This window comes from Moschus berezovskii, chromosome 25 (genome assembly GCF_049115385.1).
Source record: "Moschus berezovskii isolate FMDL1 chromosome 25, NW_MosBer_1.0, whole genome shotgun sequence".
NCBI lineage: Eukaryota > Metazoa > Chordata > Mammalia > Artiodactyla > Moschidae > Moschus > Moschus berezovskii.
In genome coordinates, this window is record NC_142484.1 from 40,158,415 (window position 1) to 40,174,405 (window position 15,991).

The 15,991-nt window shown below is 50.1% G+C and overlaps 1 protein-coding gene across 1 annotated transcript in view; it reads right to left on the minus strand.

Annotated features, from left to right (window-relative positions):
- The window catches only part of ME3 (malic enzyme 3), a 232,382-nt gene that overhangs the window by 74,226 nt on the left and 142,165 nt on the right, over positions 1-15,991 (minus strand). Inside the window, exon 5 of the mRNA XM_055416165.2 lies at positions 8,169-8,244. Coding sequence (XP_055272140.1) covers positions 8,169-8,244 — 76 coding nt within the window. The remainder of the gene's footprint in view (positions 1-8,168; positions 8,245-15,991) is intronic.

Sequence of the window (15,991 nt, forward strand, 5' to 3'; positions counted from 1 at the left end):
TATGACCAACCTTGATAGTATATTAAAAAGCAGAGACATTACTTTGCCAACCAAGGTCCGCCTAGTCAAGGCAATGGTTTTTCCCGTGGTCATGTATGGATGTGAGAGTTGGACTGTGAAGAAAGCTGATTGCCGAAGAATCGATGCTTTTGAACTGTGGTGTTGGAGAAGACTCTTGAGAGTCCCTTATACTGCAAGGAGATCCAACCAGTCCATTCTAATGGAGATCAATCCTGGATGTTCATTGGAGGGACTAATGCTGAAGCTGAAACTGCAATACTTTGGCCACCTCATGCGGCGAGTTGACTCACTGGAAAAGACTCTGATGCTGGGAAAGGTTGGGGGCGGGAGGAGAAGGGGACGACGGAGAATGAGATGGCTGGATGGCATCACCGACTCTGTGGACATGAGTTTGAGTGTACTCCGGGAGTTGGTGATAGACAGGGAGGCCTGGCGTGCTGTGATTCATGGGGTCGCGGAGAGTCGGACACGACTGAGCGACTGAACTGAACTGAACTTGTCTTTCATAGCAACTCCTTAAGGGCAAGTAAAGGATCTTGTCCTCTTTGATTCTTTAGCACTTGGCTTGGGACCTGCAATGCAACCTGAACTCAGTAAACGATGGACAGTGTGATTGGCCCAACAGAGAGAGCAAAGGCTCTTCTCCACGGGACTGAATTCAGACCTGGAGTAGACAGGCAAGTTCAGAGAGAAGATGCTGCTTCCTGTTTTTTGTGACATCAGTGGACCTGGGGCTGGGACCACAAGAGCAGGAGTCAGCAGGCTGAGGGGGCGGAGCCAGCAGGCTGAGGGGGAGGAGTCAGCAGGCTGAGCGGGAGGAGTCAGCAGGCTGAGGGGCGGAGTCAGCAGGCTGAGGGAGAGGAGTCAGCAGGCTGAGGGGGCGGAGTCAGCAGGCTGAGGGGGCGGAGTCAGCAGGCTGAGGGGGAGGAGTCAGCAGGCTGAGGGGGAGGAGTCAGCAGGCTGAGGGAGAGAAGTCAGCAGGCTGAGGGCAAACTTGAGCAAAAGCCTGGGGTTTCAGGGCCTGGCGATGGCTACCCCTGAACCACAGCATCACTGTTCCCACGTCTGCATGGCTTTTACAGCTCGTGACCCCTCAGTACTTCTGATACCAAGGAGAAGATTCGGATGACTGGGGGATGGCGTGCCCCCTTCTTCCTCTGTCCAGCTAGCTTCTGGCTCACTGTCCACCTCCCTCGGCCTGCGTGGCCCCGGCGGGGCTGACCCAAGACCGATACGAGGGCCACGTCTCCTGGCCTGCCCCGGCTCTGGTTACCCCGGGCTTGAAGCTCTGGGCGTGGGCCGCCCTCAGCACTGTGTGCGAGGCCCTCTCCCTCCTCCTCCTCCTCGCTCACCCTTCCCATCTCCTCCTCTTCTCTGCCTCTTTTTCTCTCCCCACAACAGAAATAATGCCCAGGCTGTGGTTTCAAATTTTGGTTCCGTCCCTCACCGGCATTGAACCTAACTTCCCAGTTGCCTTGTCTATAACACGGGGAGGATAATAATTCCTGCCTCTTGGAGGGTCGCTGGGGAAGCCAGTGAGTTCATCCATATAAAGCACTTAGCAGGCTGCTGGCAAATGGATGCGGTGCTGTGCTGTCTAGATCCCCTCAGAGGAGAGAATGGGTCATTGCCTGAGCTGTACTTTCAGCCTTCTTGGGTACCTGCTCGACTGAGGAGAGCCGCCTTGACCAAAGTCACACTCCGTTCCCAGGGCAGCGGCACATAGCCAAGGACCGAGGGAACCCTTGGCCCAACTTGGGATCATGGAAGAGCCATCCCCGCTCCTGAACCTCCCCGGGGCCCTGCTTGGGGGCCACCCCACCCCACTCAGCCCAACCTCTCCCTCTCCCCTGTCCTGCCTCCTTTCCTTCTAGAGCCTGATCCCAAGAGCCCTCCCTAATATGCTGAGCTCCATCCAAGAGAAATGTTTCTGGGGAAATCCAACTTCTGACACTGACTGGGGCTTAACCCTTGGTGGGTGTGGGCAAGGCAGGCAGGCACTTGGCACTAAGTATGGTCCATGTTTAAACGCCCAAGAGGCTGGTGCCCATAGTAAGGGGATGCTCCCTTGGCTCCAGGCTCAGCCGCCTCTCGGCACTGTTAGCTGTTAGGCCTGGGATGAAGGAGAGATTTAGTAGCCTGGGAAACCTGTGGAGGGCTCTTCTGAGCCGAGCCTTCCTCCCGGCTCGGGGCAATGGCCTCTGTGGGAAAGAGTCAGAAAAGCAGTTCTCAGTCTGCTCTGTGATTTACACCGCAGGGCTCTGGGGAGCGGCAGGGCAGGCGGCTCTCCCTCCCTACAAGAGAGGAGCCCCTAAAACTCCATGGTCCCCCCAGCCCGGGACCGTGACCTCACTTCCCTGACAGCCTACTCCTCTTCCTGCTCAGTTTGCAGTCCTGCTTTCCTGGCTGGGAAACCAGAGAAAGTCCTGTTTTATTTTCTGAGTTCTTTCAGAAGCATCTCTCTCTCTCCTCTTTTTAAAGACTACCTGGCTTTTCTTCCAAAGCTGTGGTCCCACTTTATATACCCGTCGACAACAAGCGAGAGTTCCAGCTGCTGCGTGTCCTAGCCACCCCTTTTACACTTCCCGCCATGCTGATGGACATGTTGTGGTAGCTCACGGTGGGTTTTTTAAGTTCGTTTACTTATTTTTGGCTGTGCTGGGTCTTCATGGCGGCCCTTTGGCTTCCTGCAGTTGTGGTGAGCTGACTCCTTACTGTGGGGGTTTCCTCTGTTGCAGAGCACAGTCTCTCGGGCGGGCTTCGGTAGTTGCAGCACGTGGGTTCAGCAGTCATGGCTCCCAGGCTCCAGAGCACACGTGCAATAACTGTGGGATATGGGCTTAGTTGCTCTGCATGTGGAATCTTCTCAGACCAGGGATCAAACCCATGTCCCTTGCACTGGAAGGTGGATTCTTAATCACTGGACCACCAGGGAAGCCCACAGAAGCATCTCTGGATCACCCCTCCCCTCCAGCCAAGAGGCGAATGACATGAGGGTCCAGAGGGACCTGCACCTTGGAAAGCTCTGCCTGCCCTGCTCAGCAGCTGGACTCTGGCTGGCAGCGACACTTACTGGCGGGCGACCGTGGGCATCACTTCACCAATAAACATGAAAGGCTGTGGCTTAGAAGATTCTGAACCTTTGGAAGGGTAGTCCTGGAGTGAGAGGGAAGTACCCTCCAGAAAAACGCTGTCATGGGGCAGGGTGGCAACTGGGGGCAGCCTGATCAGTCCCAACTGACTTGTATGTGCGCACGCGTGAGTGTGTGTGTGTGTGTTAGTCACTCAGTGGTACGACTCTTTGCGACCCCATGGACTGTAGCCCACCAGGCTCCTCTGTCCATGGAATTCTCCAGGCAAGAATACTGGAGTGGATAGCCATTCCCTTCTCCAGGGGATTTTCCTGACCCAGGGATCAAACCTGGGTCTCCTGCATTGCAGGCAGATTCTTTACCGTCTGAATCACCAGGGAAGCCCAATTGATTTGTACACATGCCAAACCATGGGCCCAGTATTCACAGCTCCTGGCTTTTCTAGAGAAGTTAGAAATCCAGGGTTTTAAAATTGTGGTTTTGTCTTTTTCAAATGAAGTCTCCTAAATTTAAAATGTTGCCTACAAATTTAAAAACTCTCAAAAATCACTGAAAAGCAGTAGTGTCTGAGAGCCAAATCACCTGGCTGCGCTTTTGTGGTCTGCTGCCCCCAGGTGAGGGGATGCCCTCCTGGCCACCCTCAGGCCCCTGCAGTCTCCCTGCAGCCCCGCTGTGTGGGCTTACGGTCCTCTCCAGCAGTGGCAATGCCCGCCCCAGTGCGCTTCAGTGCAGCACAGATTTCATCAGAGTTGGCCCTCACGATTTCCTGCTGCAAGGTCAGAGAGGCCATCGGCACACACGGCAGCTAAACGGAAGATCCAAGACCAGAACCCAGAACCCAGGTCTGCCTGGTTGCAAAGCCAGAGCTGACTTTTCTACATAGTTTCCAAGACCGACCTCAGGGTTTCTGCAAAGTGGAACAGCAGTTCTGCGTGGAGGGGAGGCAGGGGCCCCAGGGATTCACCCATCCACTCTGGGGTACCGCAGGGTGAGTGGTCAGGCAACCCTGTTGCTCCTCATTCCCACACTCCTCTCTTCGGGAGCACAGACCCAAAGTCTCAAAGTGTTAGCTGCTCAGTCATGTACAACTGTTTGTGACCCCATGGACTGTATCCCACCAGGGTCCTCTGTCCATGGGATTCTCCAGGCAAGAAGACTGGAGTGGGTTGCCATTCCCTTCTCCAGGGGATCTTCTTAACTTAGGGATCAAACTTGGGTCTCCTACATTGCAGGCAGATTCTTTACCGTCTCAGCCACCAGGGAAGCCCTGTGGGACATTTTATTTACAGAGTCTCAAAGTGTTAGTAGCTCAGTAGAATTGTTTCTGGGTCAGTCTAACTGGACTTCAAGCTCCTTGAGATGCCTGTACACCATCTTTGTCCCCAAGCCCCCAGGGAAGTCTTACAGAATAGATGTTTACTAAATGGCTGTTGGGCTTCCATCATAGCTCAGTTGGTAAAGAATCCGCCTGCAGTGCAGGAGACCCGGGTTCGATTCCTGAGTCAGGAAGATCCCCTGGAGAAGGGAATGGCAAACCACTCCAGTATTCTTGCCTGGAAAATCCCATGGACAGAGGAGCCTGGTGGGCTATAGTCCACAGGGTGGCAAAGAGTCAGACACGACTGAGAGACTAAACCACCCCCACCACCAAATGGCTGTTGGACACAGTGGAATTAGATGCACTGGCTCATGCAACTCATGCCTTCCCTAGAGGCACTGGAGGCTTTTGTCTGAGCCCTGCCTCATTCCACCTCTTCCAGAATGATCCCAGAGCCCCTGTTTCTCCTCAAAAATCACAACAGGTGCTGTCTTCAACTCTCTGGTAAGTAGCACTTAGTACTTGGAAGGTTCTTAAAATAGGTTGGTTGAAGTCAACAGATACTGAGCAGCTAAGGTTCGAGTTTGAATTCATATCTCGATTTCCCAAGTGGGGGGAGCACTTTGGGGTCAGCGTTTGTGTTCTCCCCATTCTGCACTCCTCGAAGCAGAGCTCTGGGTGCAGCTTTGTAAGTTATGCCCTGACAGGAGGAGACATGGGAACCTGGAATCCAGCCCATGAGCCGTCAAGGCCCTGTGCTAGTCTGGAGGAAGGAAGGAGTGCTTTTTTTCCTTACTGGTTAAGAGGGAATGTCTTTTCATCATTCTTTTAAACTCCCCATAGCAGGTGGCGCTAGGGGTAAAGAATCCGCTGGCCAGTGCAGGAAACACAAGAGAAGTGGGCTTGATTCCTGGGTCAGGAAGATCCCCTGGAGAAGGGATAGGCTACCCACTCTAGTATTCTTGGGCTTACCTGGTGGCTCAGACAGTAAGGACTCTGCCTGCATTGTGGGAGACCTGGGTTCGATGCCTGGGTCAGAAAGATCCCCTGGAGGAGGGCATGGTAACTCACTCCAGGATTCTTGCCTGGAGAATCCCATGGACAGAGGAGCCTGGTGGGCAACAGTCCATGGGGTCGCAGAGAAGGAGCAGGATGGAGTGACTGAGAATGCGCGCGCACACACACACACACACACCTCACACAGAGGCACCCCAGATGTCAGTGCAGACCCCATGACTCTGCCCTTGGCACAGGCCTGATATTTGGAAGATGTTCATCAGGTCCCTCTACTAAGTTCATTCAATTCAGCAAGCATCTACTGAGTGCCTCCTGTGGACAAGTCTCTCCATGGCTGAACTGTCCAGGAAAGAGGAAAGATTAGCCTGTAGGACCTCAGAGCCTGTCCACACAGGGCAGGCTGGAGTTAACTTTCCATCACGTGAGCTGGCTTCCCTTAATGAGCTCAAGATTTCATTATACATTCATCCTAGACACACCCTGGAAACTTGCTTCTTCTGAGACTGGGGCCAAACCCTGCAGGGTCAAGACCTGCCTGTAACCAGAGTCGAAGAAGACAAGCAGGAAAGAGAAGCACCAGGCACATCACGAGCATGATCGTGTGCTCAGTCTGGTCCGACTCTTTGCGACCCTGTGGACTGTATCCCTCCAGGCTCCTCTGTCCGCGGGATTCTCCAGGCAAGAATACTAGAGTGGGTTGCCACGCCCCCCTCCAGGGGATTTTCCTGTCCCAGGGATCGAACCTGAGTCTTTTCTGTCTCCAGCACTGGCATGTGGATTCTTTACCACTGAGCCACCTGGGAAGCCCCAGGGCACATCATACCCAGATGGAAATGTTCTAACCGAGCTCTTCACTGAGGTTAGGACTGGAATCCAAGGGCCCTGACTGTGGCGCCAACCTGGCTCCTAAGAGCCAAGGTCCTGTCCTACTTGCTCTGGTTCTGAACCCCACCATGCCCCCAAGAGGGCCAGAAGTGGGTGGAACACAGGAGAGGTAGTTAGAGAGAAGCTGCACTTGCTGCCTGGTGGAGGGAGGTGGCCCAGGGAACTGGCTGGGAGGGAGGGAGAAAACGACTGTCACCCTGACTGTCAGCCTCTCAGCATTGCCTTGGGAGGTACAGGAACTGGGCGTGTTCTGCTCCAGTCCCTCCCCTGCTCGTATGCCAGAAACGCCCTCACCTAGGAGCCAGGAAATGTTCTGCAATTCTGCTTCAACCATTTGTTTGCAGGGGCTTCCCAGGTGGCACTAAGTGGTGAAGAACCTGCCTGCCAAGGCAGGAGACCTAAGAGATGCGGGTCTATGCTGGGTCTGCAAGATCTCCTGGGGCAGGGCGTGGCAACCCTCTCCAGTATCCCTGCCTGGAGAATCCATGGACAGGGGAGCCTGGTGGGCTACAGTCCATGGGGTCAAAAGAGCCAGACATGACTGAGCCACTGAACAACAACAACCATGTCCCAGCACTGTAACGGGTGCTGGGAGCACAGTGCTGGACCTCAGAGAGAAACCCTGTCCTAGGGGGACTGAGAAGGTGATGGGGTCTGACCTAAGCTATTATTTAGCTTCCTTTTATGTATATTCATTTCTAGATACAATCTTTATAAATTCCATATACAGGATTACAGAATCATAGGTGCGAAGAGACATAGAGGAGATATTCCTTTAGCCCAATGCCTTTCTGCCCTGAGTTGAGGTTCACATCTCTTTTACAATATCCCCAACAAGTGATCATGTGGTCCCTCCTTGTCCACAGGGTCGCAGAGTCGGACATGACTGAATTGACTTAGCACACATGCATGCATGGCGTTATTCAATAAAATTTGTTTGCAGAAATGACGATGATCTTAGAATCCAGAGTCCCTGAAATCTTCCACAAAAGTCCCCACAGGGGAGATCTGGGTACACAGCCAGAGGCTAACAAGTTTCCTCAAAGCTGCACCAATTTTGCCTTCTATATTATATCATTTGTTATATAAAAAAATACTTCCTCCTTAAATGTTTTGAGTAAAACTGGAAACAGGGCCAGGTTCGTTTTGTCACTCTGCACATACATCCTGTCCATTCCCCCCCACCCCCCACCCCCGCCCAACACATACACTGCTGTGCATACCCAGGTGTGAAGACATTGCTCATATAAACCTTTTCTCTTGGCACAGAATGTCCCTGCCCTCCATCCTAGTCCCTCCAATGCCTGACTGTCCAAACTCTACCCCTCAACTCAATGGTTTGCTTCAACGTCACCTCTTCCATGAAGTCTTCCCAGATTACCCTGACTAAAAGGAAACTCTCTTTGAACACCCCCAGCTCTTCTGTGTGCCTCATTACTCTCTGATCAAGTTCCACCTGTTAGTCTTTTCTGTCTCTCTCTCTTACTTTTCTCATGAAAAGTTAGCTACTTGAGAAGAGGGTCCATGCTAGATTTTTCCCTGAATCCACCATGGAAACCAGCAGTAAATATTCAGCAAGTACTCAATACATGCACTAGTACCACTATTAATAATGATGATGATGACAATTTCACAAGGGTATCTGGTTAATGCAAGCCTTCCCTCCATGGTGCATTTGTGCGTGGCTGTAACTGGACTGTGGTCTGGGACTGGGGAATGGATTTGGTGTCCTGTCTTCAGTGATGCAGTGGCCCCTTTTATAGCTCAGAGTGACTAGCGCAGGCTGAAAGGATTCATCCAACAAGCGAGCAATAGCAAAGAAAGCAGGATCATACCTTAATATCGTCTTCTGGCCAAGAGTTCAGCATTGTTGCAAGGTGGCCCTTGTCATGAATGGTGATAAACAGCCCACTAGGAAAAACAAAGCACACGCACACAGAGAGACCAGTCAGACCAGGAACAGAGCAGAGACCACAAGTACTGCATATCATTGTATCACTTAATTTTGGCCACAGATCTGGGCTGAGGGGGTCCCTGTTCAAAGTCCAAACAGTTTAAAGGACCTTGCACTGGGTTTCCTTCAGCTGCTCCCCACAGGGGAAGGGCTCCACGGGGCTAAGGGATGTGTTCACCTGGAGTCTGTGCTCTCCACAGCCTGTACCTTTCTCCCCCTAGACCAGGACCCAAGACCCCAGAATTATCTCCCCGAGTGGTCCCAGGCTGCTTTCAGGGGCTGTGTGGGCCTCTTCTCCGGGTCCCTCCTTCCAAGGACAGACCACACTGCAGTGGGTGGGTCCCTAAGCCTGGGGCCATGACTGGAACTTGGACATGTGGGTGGTGATGTCTAGATACACATCCACATGGTCCTTTGCTGTGGAGGATGGAGCTGGGGACAGACATGAGCCTATTTCCTCTGTACCACTTGAGTCTGAGAATTCTAAATTCACACTTGCCTTCCAGACCATATGAAGATATATCTGTAAAGTAGGAGGATGAAACATATTTTACTTGACAGTTTGTTAGCTTGACTTTGAACTTCTGTTAGGACCTAAGTCTGCGGATATGAATTTCCTGTCCTGGGATCAGTGGCGAGAGGACATGTGTGCCTGGTGGGGAGGTTGTGGGTGGTGCAGAGGATGGCAAGAGGTTTGGACCATTTCCTTCTTTCCCCCTTTTTATTTCTGATCAATGCACCCAAGAGAGAGAGGCTCCTTTGACTGGTGAAGTGCACAGGCCTAAACAGCCTGTTTTCGCCAGTGTGAGAGGGCTGCGGAAGTGTGTGTTGGGGGTGCGGTTCCCCGTTCTACCTGTCCTGCCTCAATTAGAGTGCGTCCCCCAAATGGCTGCCACGGCTTCACGAGGTGCTTGGATTTTGTGACGCATTACCGAAGTCATGCCCTCGTTAACACTGTAAACACCATGGCCCTGTTCTTTGGTCCCACCAGTCTCGTGAAACCCTCACCCTTAAAACCCACTTTCTGCTCCCTGTGCCTTCCCAGCCAGGCCGCCGAAGGCAGATGGAGACAGCCCCGCTCCAGGGAAGACTGACCTCACCACCACCCACTCTCGGCGTCAACCCACACAGACGCTCAGCATTGACTGGTCTCCGTGCCTACAGGGTTTCTCTGATCAAAAGTCACACTTTTCACTCTTTGCAAAGACTGTTTCAACTTCTGTGCCCTCAAACCCCCAGCTGCCTCACCTTTCCCCTCACTGCCCTAGTGACCATGTCTGTGATGTCACAGGAAGCGTCTCTTGTCAGTTTTCCACCAGCAAGCTTATACACTTCCGTATCTGCAGCCAATCCTCCCATTGCAGTGGAAATTACGGAGCCTGATTACAGACAGAAACTGGAGAGGAATCTACCTCTGAAAGCAGGAATTATACCCTTTGAGATTTGCCAGTTTTTGACTTTTGCTTGAGGGCAGTCTAATGCACAAGTAACTTGGGGCAGCAGAAAACCTCAGTCCTACTAGTTTGAGGTGTCAGAGAAGTGAGTTGGAGCTGGAAGAGCACTCAGAAAGTGAAGGGGAAAGTTCTGGAAGGGAAGGAGAGGCAGAGAGGATGAACATCCAAGTTTGTGTATAGAACCTGCCCAAATAACTGGCTGATGATTCAACTATACATACCCAAGGGTCTGGCAAAAAAAACAAAAAAACAAAAAAACTGCAGCTGGACACTGAAAGAACCCAGCAGAGATTTCCACTGCTGCCCATCAGTAAGGACAGAGTTTGGAACTTGAGTCCAGCCTACTTGGACTCCAAAATCACTGTGGACGATGACTGCAGCTGTTAAATTAAAAGAGGCTTGCTCCTTGGAAGAAAAATTATGACAAACCTAGACATCCCATTAAAAAGCAGAGACATCACTTCGCCAACAAAGGTCTGTATAGTCAAAGCCATGGTTTTTCCAGTGGTCATGTACTTTTGGATCATAAAGAAGGCTGAGCACCAAAGAACTGATGCTTTTGAATTGTGGTGTTGGAAAAGACTCTTAAGAGTCCCTTGGACTGCAAGGAGATCCAACCAGTCAATCCTAACAGAAATAAACACTCAATATTCATTGGAAGGACTGATGCTGAAGCTCAAGCTCCAATACTTCGGTCATCTGATGTGAAGAGCGGACTCACTGGGAAAGACCCTGTTGTTAGGAAAGACTGAGGGCAGAAGAGGGTGGCAGAGGATGAGATGGCTGGATGGTATCACCCAAATCCACAGACATGAATTTGAGCAAACTCCGGGAGATCGTGAAGGAAAGGAAAGCCTGGCGTGCTGCAGTTCCTGGGGTCACAAGGAGCTGGACATGACTCAGCAACTGAACAACAACAACAAAAATAAAAATTACTCTTCTGAGAAACAAGACAATCCAGAGTTCACAGAATTCAGGGTACACAGAGGTCTATTATAATAGCCTGCTTACTTTATGTTAGACACTATCCATAATAAAAAATTTAAACAAAATAAAACAAGAAAAGCACCACCGAACTCCAAACTATTCTTGACTTCCACGGTCCTTGCCAAGACGGTTTCTTCCTTCTCCTCCCTCCCATAGCTAAACTTCTTGGAAGCGCTGTCTACACTCGCTGCTTCCATTTTTCATCTTCCACCGAAACATGTCGTTACTTAATAATGTGCTGCCACCACTGCTCTTGCCAAGGCCCCGGATGATGTCCACTCCAGAAACACAAGCAGCTTTCTAGTCTTCACCTCCTTTGTCTTCTCGGCAGCATCTGACACTTTAAGCCTCTGGCTTCGGTGACTCTGCTCTCGTGGTTTTTCTTCTACCTCTCAGGCTGCTCCTTCTTAGCACATTCCTGCTGGATCATCCCCCGACTGGGTGTTAGAGTTCCTCCCAAACTTGCACTGCCCCATTCTGCTTCTCACTCTTCCTCTTTCTCTACATGATCTCATCAGTGCCCGAGGCTTCTGGCCAGTGACTGTCAGAGATCTGCAGTCCTGAGTTTGCTGTCTTTGGTACCACCGATGTTTGGGTGGGACAGTTCTTTGCTGTGCAGGGTGGGGATGCCGTGCGCACTATAGGATGCTGGGCAGTGTCCCTGTCTCTGCCCACTAGACGCCAGTAGCAGCCTGCACACTGCTGTGGGAGCCAGAAACCTCTCCAGACGTCGGAAAATGTTCCCTGGGGAGAAAACGTGCCGCTGATTTTACAGCCATTGTTCTAGACATTTATATTTAACTGCCTGCCTGCTATCTCCCTTTGTATGTCTCAAAGGCACTTTAAACTTCACCTGTCCAAAACCAAATTATGATCTAAACTTGCATTGCTACGACTCAAAGTCAAGACAAAACAAAACCCCAAGACAAACCTGATTCTCCCTTCTTGCTCCCTTTCTCAGTAACTATTTCCCTCAGGCATGTAGTTTAACAATCCAAGACCCCGGAAGCATCTTCGACACTGTCCCTTTCCCCTTTTACATAACCCCTGCCAAGTCCTTCACTTCTGCTCTGGGATCAACTCCTGGTTCATACACTTCTTTCACCCATGACACCACCGACCTGGTCCAGACTCCCAGTACAGCTGTTCCCTAAAGCACCACAAAAACTTTGTGACATCCTCTCTTGTCTCCACCTAATCTAGCATCTACACAAAAGAAAGAGCGATGCTCTTGAAATCAAAGCCTTATTGTATTTTTGGCTATGCCTCTCAACTTACAGGCTCTTAGTTCCCTGACTAGGGATTGAACCTGGGCCATGGCAGTGAAAGCACCAAAGTCCTAACCATTGGACCACAAAAAACCCCAAAACCTTACTTTGTTATCCCGTGATAAATATCCTTCGTGTCTTTCCATGGTTCTTGGGACAAAGACTCAAGTCTTCAGCCTGGCCCACCTACGAGGCCTTCTGCATTCTGGCCCTTGACAACTTCTTCACTTTATCCTTATTTCTTTCTCCAGTCATTGACCACACTGGCCTTCTTTCCATTCCTCCATGGGTCAAGATTTTCTCAGTCCATGGCTAGTTCATACACTGTTCCCTTTGCCTGGCACTCCTGGCCTCTCTGCATTCTATCAATATGCTTAGTTAATTCCTACTTATTTTCCAGATGACTTCCAAGTCAAATTTGGGGCTCCCTGTTATGATTCTCAAGTATCCCATCCTTACACACACAAACCTATTACAGCTATCTGTGTGGTTAGTTAGTTAAATGCTACTCCCATTAGACTGTAAGCTTCACTGGGGCAAGGCAAGCGTTTACTCTGTTGTTGCTGACCACTGTATACCTAAACCTAGTCCATAATAGATACTCTTACATAATTTTTGAAGAAGTAAGTGAACTACAAGGATGGTTGAAGGTTGAGTGATGGAGATGAAAGGTGTAGAGTTGGGTATAAGTTGGGTGTAAGTTGGAGTGAAAGAAACTTTCATGTGGGCTATGTTGTATCATGCTCAAGGGATCAGTGTGCTGGTCTGGGTGATACTGGGCTGTGCTTGTGGCTTAGAGCCGGGAAATACATCTATGAAGGCAGTGAACGGCCAGTGGGGAGGAAAACTCCAGAGCCTAAGACTTGGGAGTTGCCAGGCTCTTTCCACCATGTTGATTGGGGACAATGTGGGTCTTCGGATTAACTTACTCATTAGGTTTGAGAGCGAGCTCCAGGCATTTTCTGGGCTACTCTAAAATGACCACAGGGCACTTAGTTGTATCCATCAAGACAAAAACAAGAATTAGATTGGTTTCTTGGAACTTGTTGCTGAAGATCATCTCTATGCACTTTGAATTCGGGAAAAAAATCATACTGTGTTGATAGTAATGAACTTCAAAGACTTCCCTGGATGAGAGAAACAGTCACACATGGTGGGCATCCTGAAGTTTAAATACTGGTACCTGCCTTGGGGGCTTCCCCGGTGGCTCAGTGGTAAAGAACCAGCCTGCAATGCAGAAGACACTGGTTCAATCCCTGGGTGGGGAAGATCCCCAGGAGGAGGGCGTGGCAACCCACTCCAGTATTCTTGCCTGGATAAGCCCATAGGCAGAGGCGCTTGGTGGGCTGCAGTCCATGCGGTCACAAGAGTAGGGCACGACTGAAGTGACGTAGCACGCACGCACGCACCTGCCTTGGTGTCTGCAGCAGGGTGAGTGGGCCAAGTTGAGCCTGTACGCCTGGGACCTTTCAAAGAACCACCCTCTCTACTTCCAAACCAGCTGCTGCTCTGAGGTTTGGCCTGAGGAGGCCTTGTTAGGGACTGTGACTCTTTCTTAGCTTCTATTTTTCCACAGCTGCAGCTCTGATATTCATAAGCAATTTCCGCACCCCTCCCCTGCCAGATCGTCTGGAGCTGGTCACGTGGAACAACAATGCTAACAAACGGGCCCATTCTTTTCAGCTGGAAAAACCAGGTCTCAGGCCAAGGCTCACTGATGAGTCACCGAGTGACCTTGGGGAAGTCATTTACTCACATTAATTAATCCCTATGACGCACTCCTGGCCTCTAGAAGTTCTTAACCCTGACCTGTTTTGGAAATGTCCCTTAGAGCCAAACAACTCCTCTTCCCAACATTACTTTTTACCAGATAGAGGCTTAGTAATGATATTTAGCAAAAAGCTCACATGTTAAGGGATAAGATTCAGGCACCATTTTAGAGCTTAGCAAAGCTCTCATGTGATTAATTCTAAACACAGGAAAAGTATGATTATGGAAATAATCTGCTCATTAAAATAGGCTCTCTTTGTGGCAGATAAGAAGAGGGTGGAGGGACATTTCAAATGAATGTTTTTAAACTGAGGTTTGAGCTACAAAAATTTCAAAAGATGACTTTTGTTTTCCTTTTTGCATAAACAATTTTATGCTCTGCAGAGATCACAGTGCAAAAATAAAGCTGAAATATATTAACAGCTTTTAATGACTTCTCAAAGTGCATTTCTATTCATTACATAACTCACAGCTACCAATCTTTCCCAAAGGATTGCCCTGGAAGAGGGTTTTGAGATATCCAGTCCAAAGACCTCACTATATAAATGAGGACATGGAAGTTCAGAGAGGTGAAGTGATTTGCCTGAGGTCACACAGCTCACAAACAGCAGAACCTACTTGAACCAAGATGCTGAGTCCAGGGCTCTTTCTGTTGCCCCAGACTGCCTATTCTTTCCAGAGACTTAGTTCCCAATGAAGAGCTAGGGACATGGACCAAAATGGAAGCATCATAGATGCTCATTGGGACCACTGATGAAAGACTTCTCTTGATGCATGCTGGTGAGGAAGTAAAACGTGCAGTGAGGGATTATTAGGTTAAACAAATGGACTGTGTGTTCCGGAGGGATCCTAGGGGGAACTCCCTTGCCCATCCCTCCACCTCCTACCCAAATTGCAGCTAGACCAGCTCAAAAAGAAGGTATTTCCAGGGAAGAAGACCTCTTAGATGCCCTCAGCAACCTGTTTTCAGGTTTAACTACTTCCACTCAAAGGAGGGGGATGGGCATTAGTTTTTCCACCAATACATGGTGATGGGGTTGGTTCTCATCTCTGCTGTCATGAGGTTCTGACCAAGTGAGAAATGCAGACCCTCACTTCTCTGCCTTCCTTCTTAGTGACTTCAGGAAGATTACTTCAGTGCCTGCGAGGGGCACTGACCCACACCTGCTCAGTCTCACCAGAGATCTCTGGCTCATGCAGTCCTGGGCACTGGCATGGGGATTTTCAGGGGTTACTTCCAATAAAACAGATCACTAAGAGTGATGAGGGTGCAAGCGACTCCAGAGAAGTTCAGAGAAATGGCAGGGGGAGGCAGCAGAGAGGAGGGGTCAAATGTATGTGCTCTGCGGCCACAGCATCTGGGTTCAGAGCCTGCCGGCCTTCGCTCCTTACTGGCCGAGTGGCTGTGGACGGGTTACCCTTCCCCAAGCTGCAGTTCCTTATCTGTAAAATGGAGAACTTGACAGCAGCTGCTTCACACCTGTTATAAGGATCAACTACGACAACGCATATTTAAAGGGTTTACTATGGTGCCTGCTGGCGTGTAGTAAGTGCCCAACAAATGGCAGCTCTAAGATTTGCTGGGCTGGTGGAGTTAGTGGTGAGGGATGCAGGCTGGGGAGTTAGCATCCAGATGCTGGCAAAATGCCTGGTGAGGAACTGCTCAGAGTAAGTGCTCAGTAAACACTCAGAGCTAATTATTAATTCATATTTCAGTGAGACTTATACCAAGTCAATGTGCATGCTTGTCAGGAACTAGGGTTGACCGTTCAGTGTGCCTTTGGCAAAACAGGAAGGCAAAGTCTGGTAGAAACCTTGCAGTATGAGGGTCACGGAATGAGGGCAAAACTGAGTTCTTGGGTGGCCCACTGTTGGGACTAAAAGTTTCCATGTTCCCTGCAAGAACTAGTGTCCAGTAAGGATGAGATCAAGGGCAGCTGGAAAGGGAACACACGTAACGGAAGAGCAATATTCATCCACTCTGTCATTCAACCATCCATCTGTTCATCCACTGAACAGGCTCTTTGATATCTCTGGAACCCTGTTTAGCCCTTTATGTACACCGTCTTATTTCTCACGCAACACTCTCAGATAGGCTTCCTCCCCATTCTATAGATGAGATTCAGATGGAAGCGATGTGAAGGCAGAGGTGAGGTTTAAACACAGGACTCTTGGGAGTTCGGAAACGCGGCTCCTTCATGTGTGTGATTTGGGACCAGTCACTT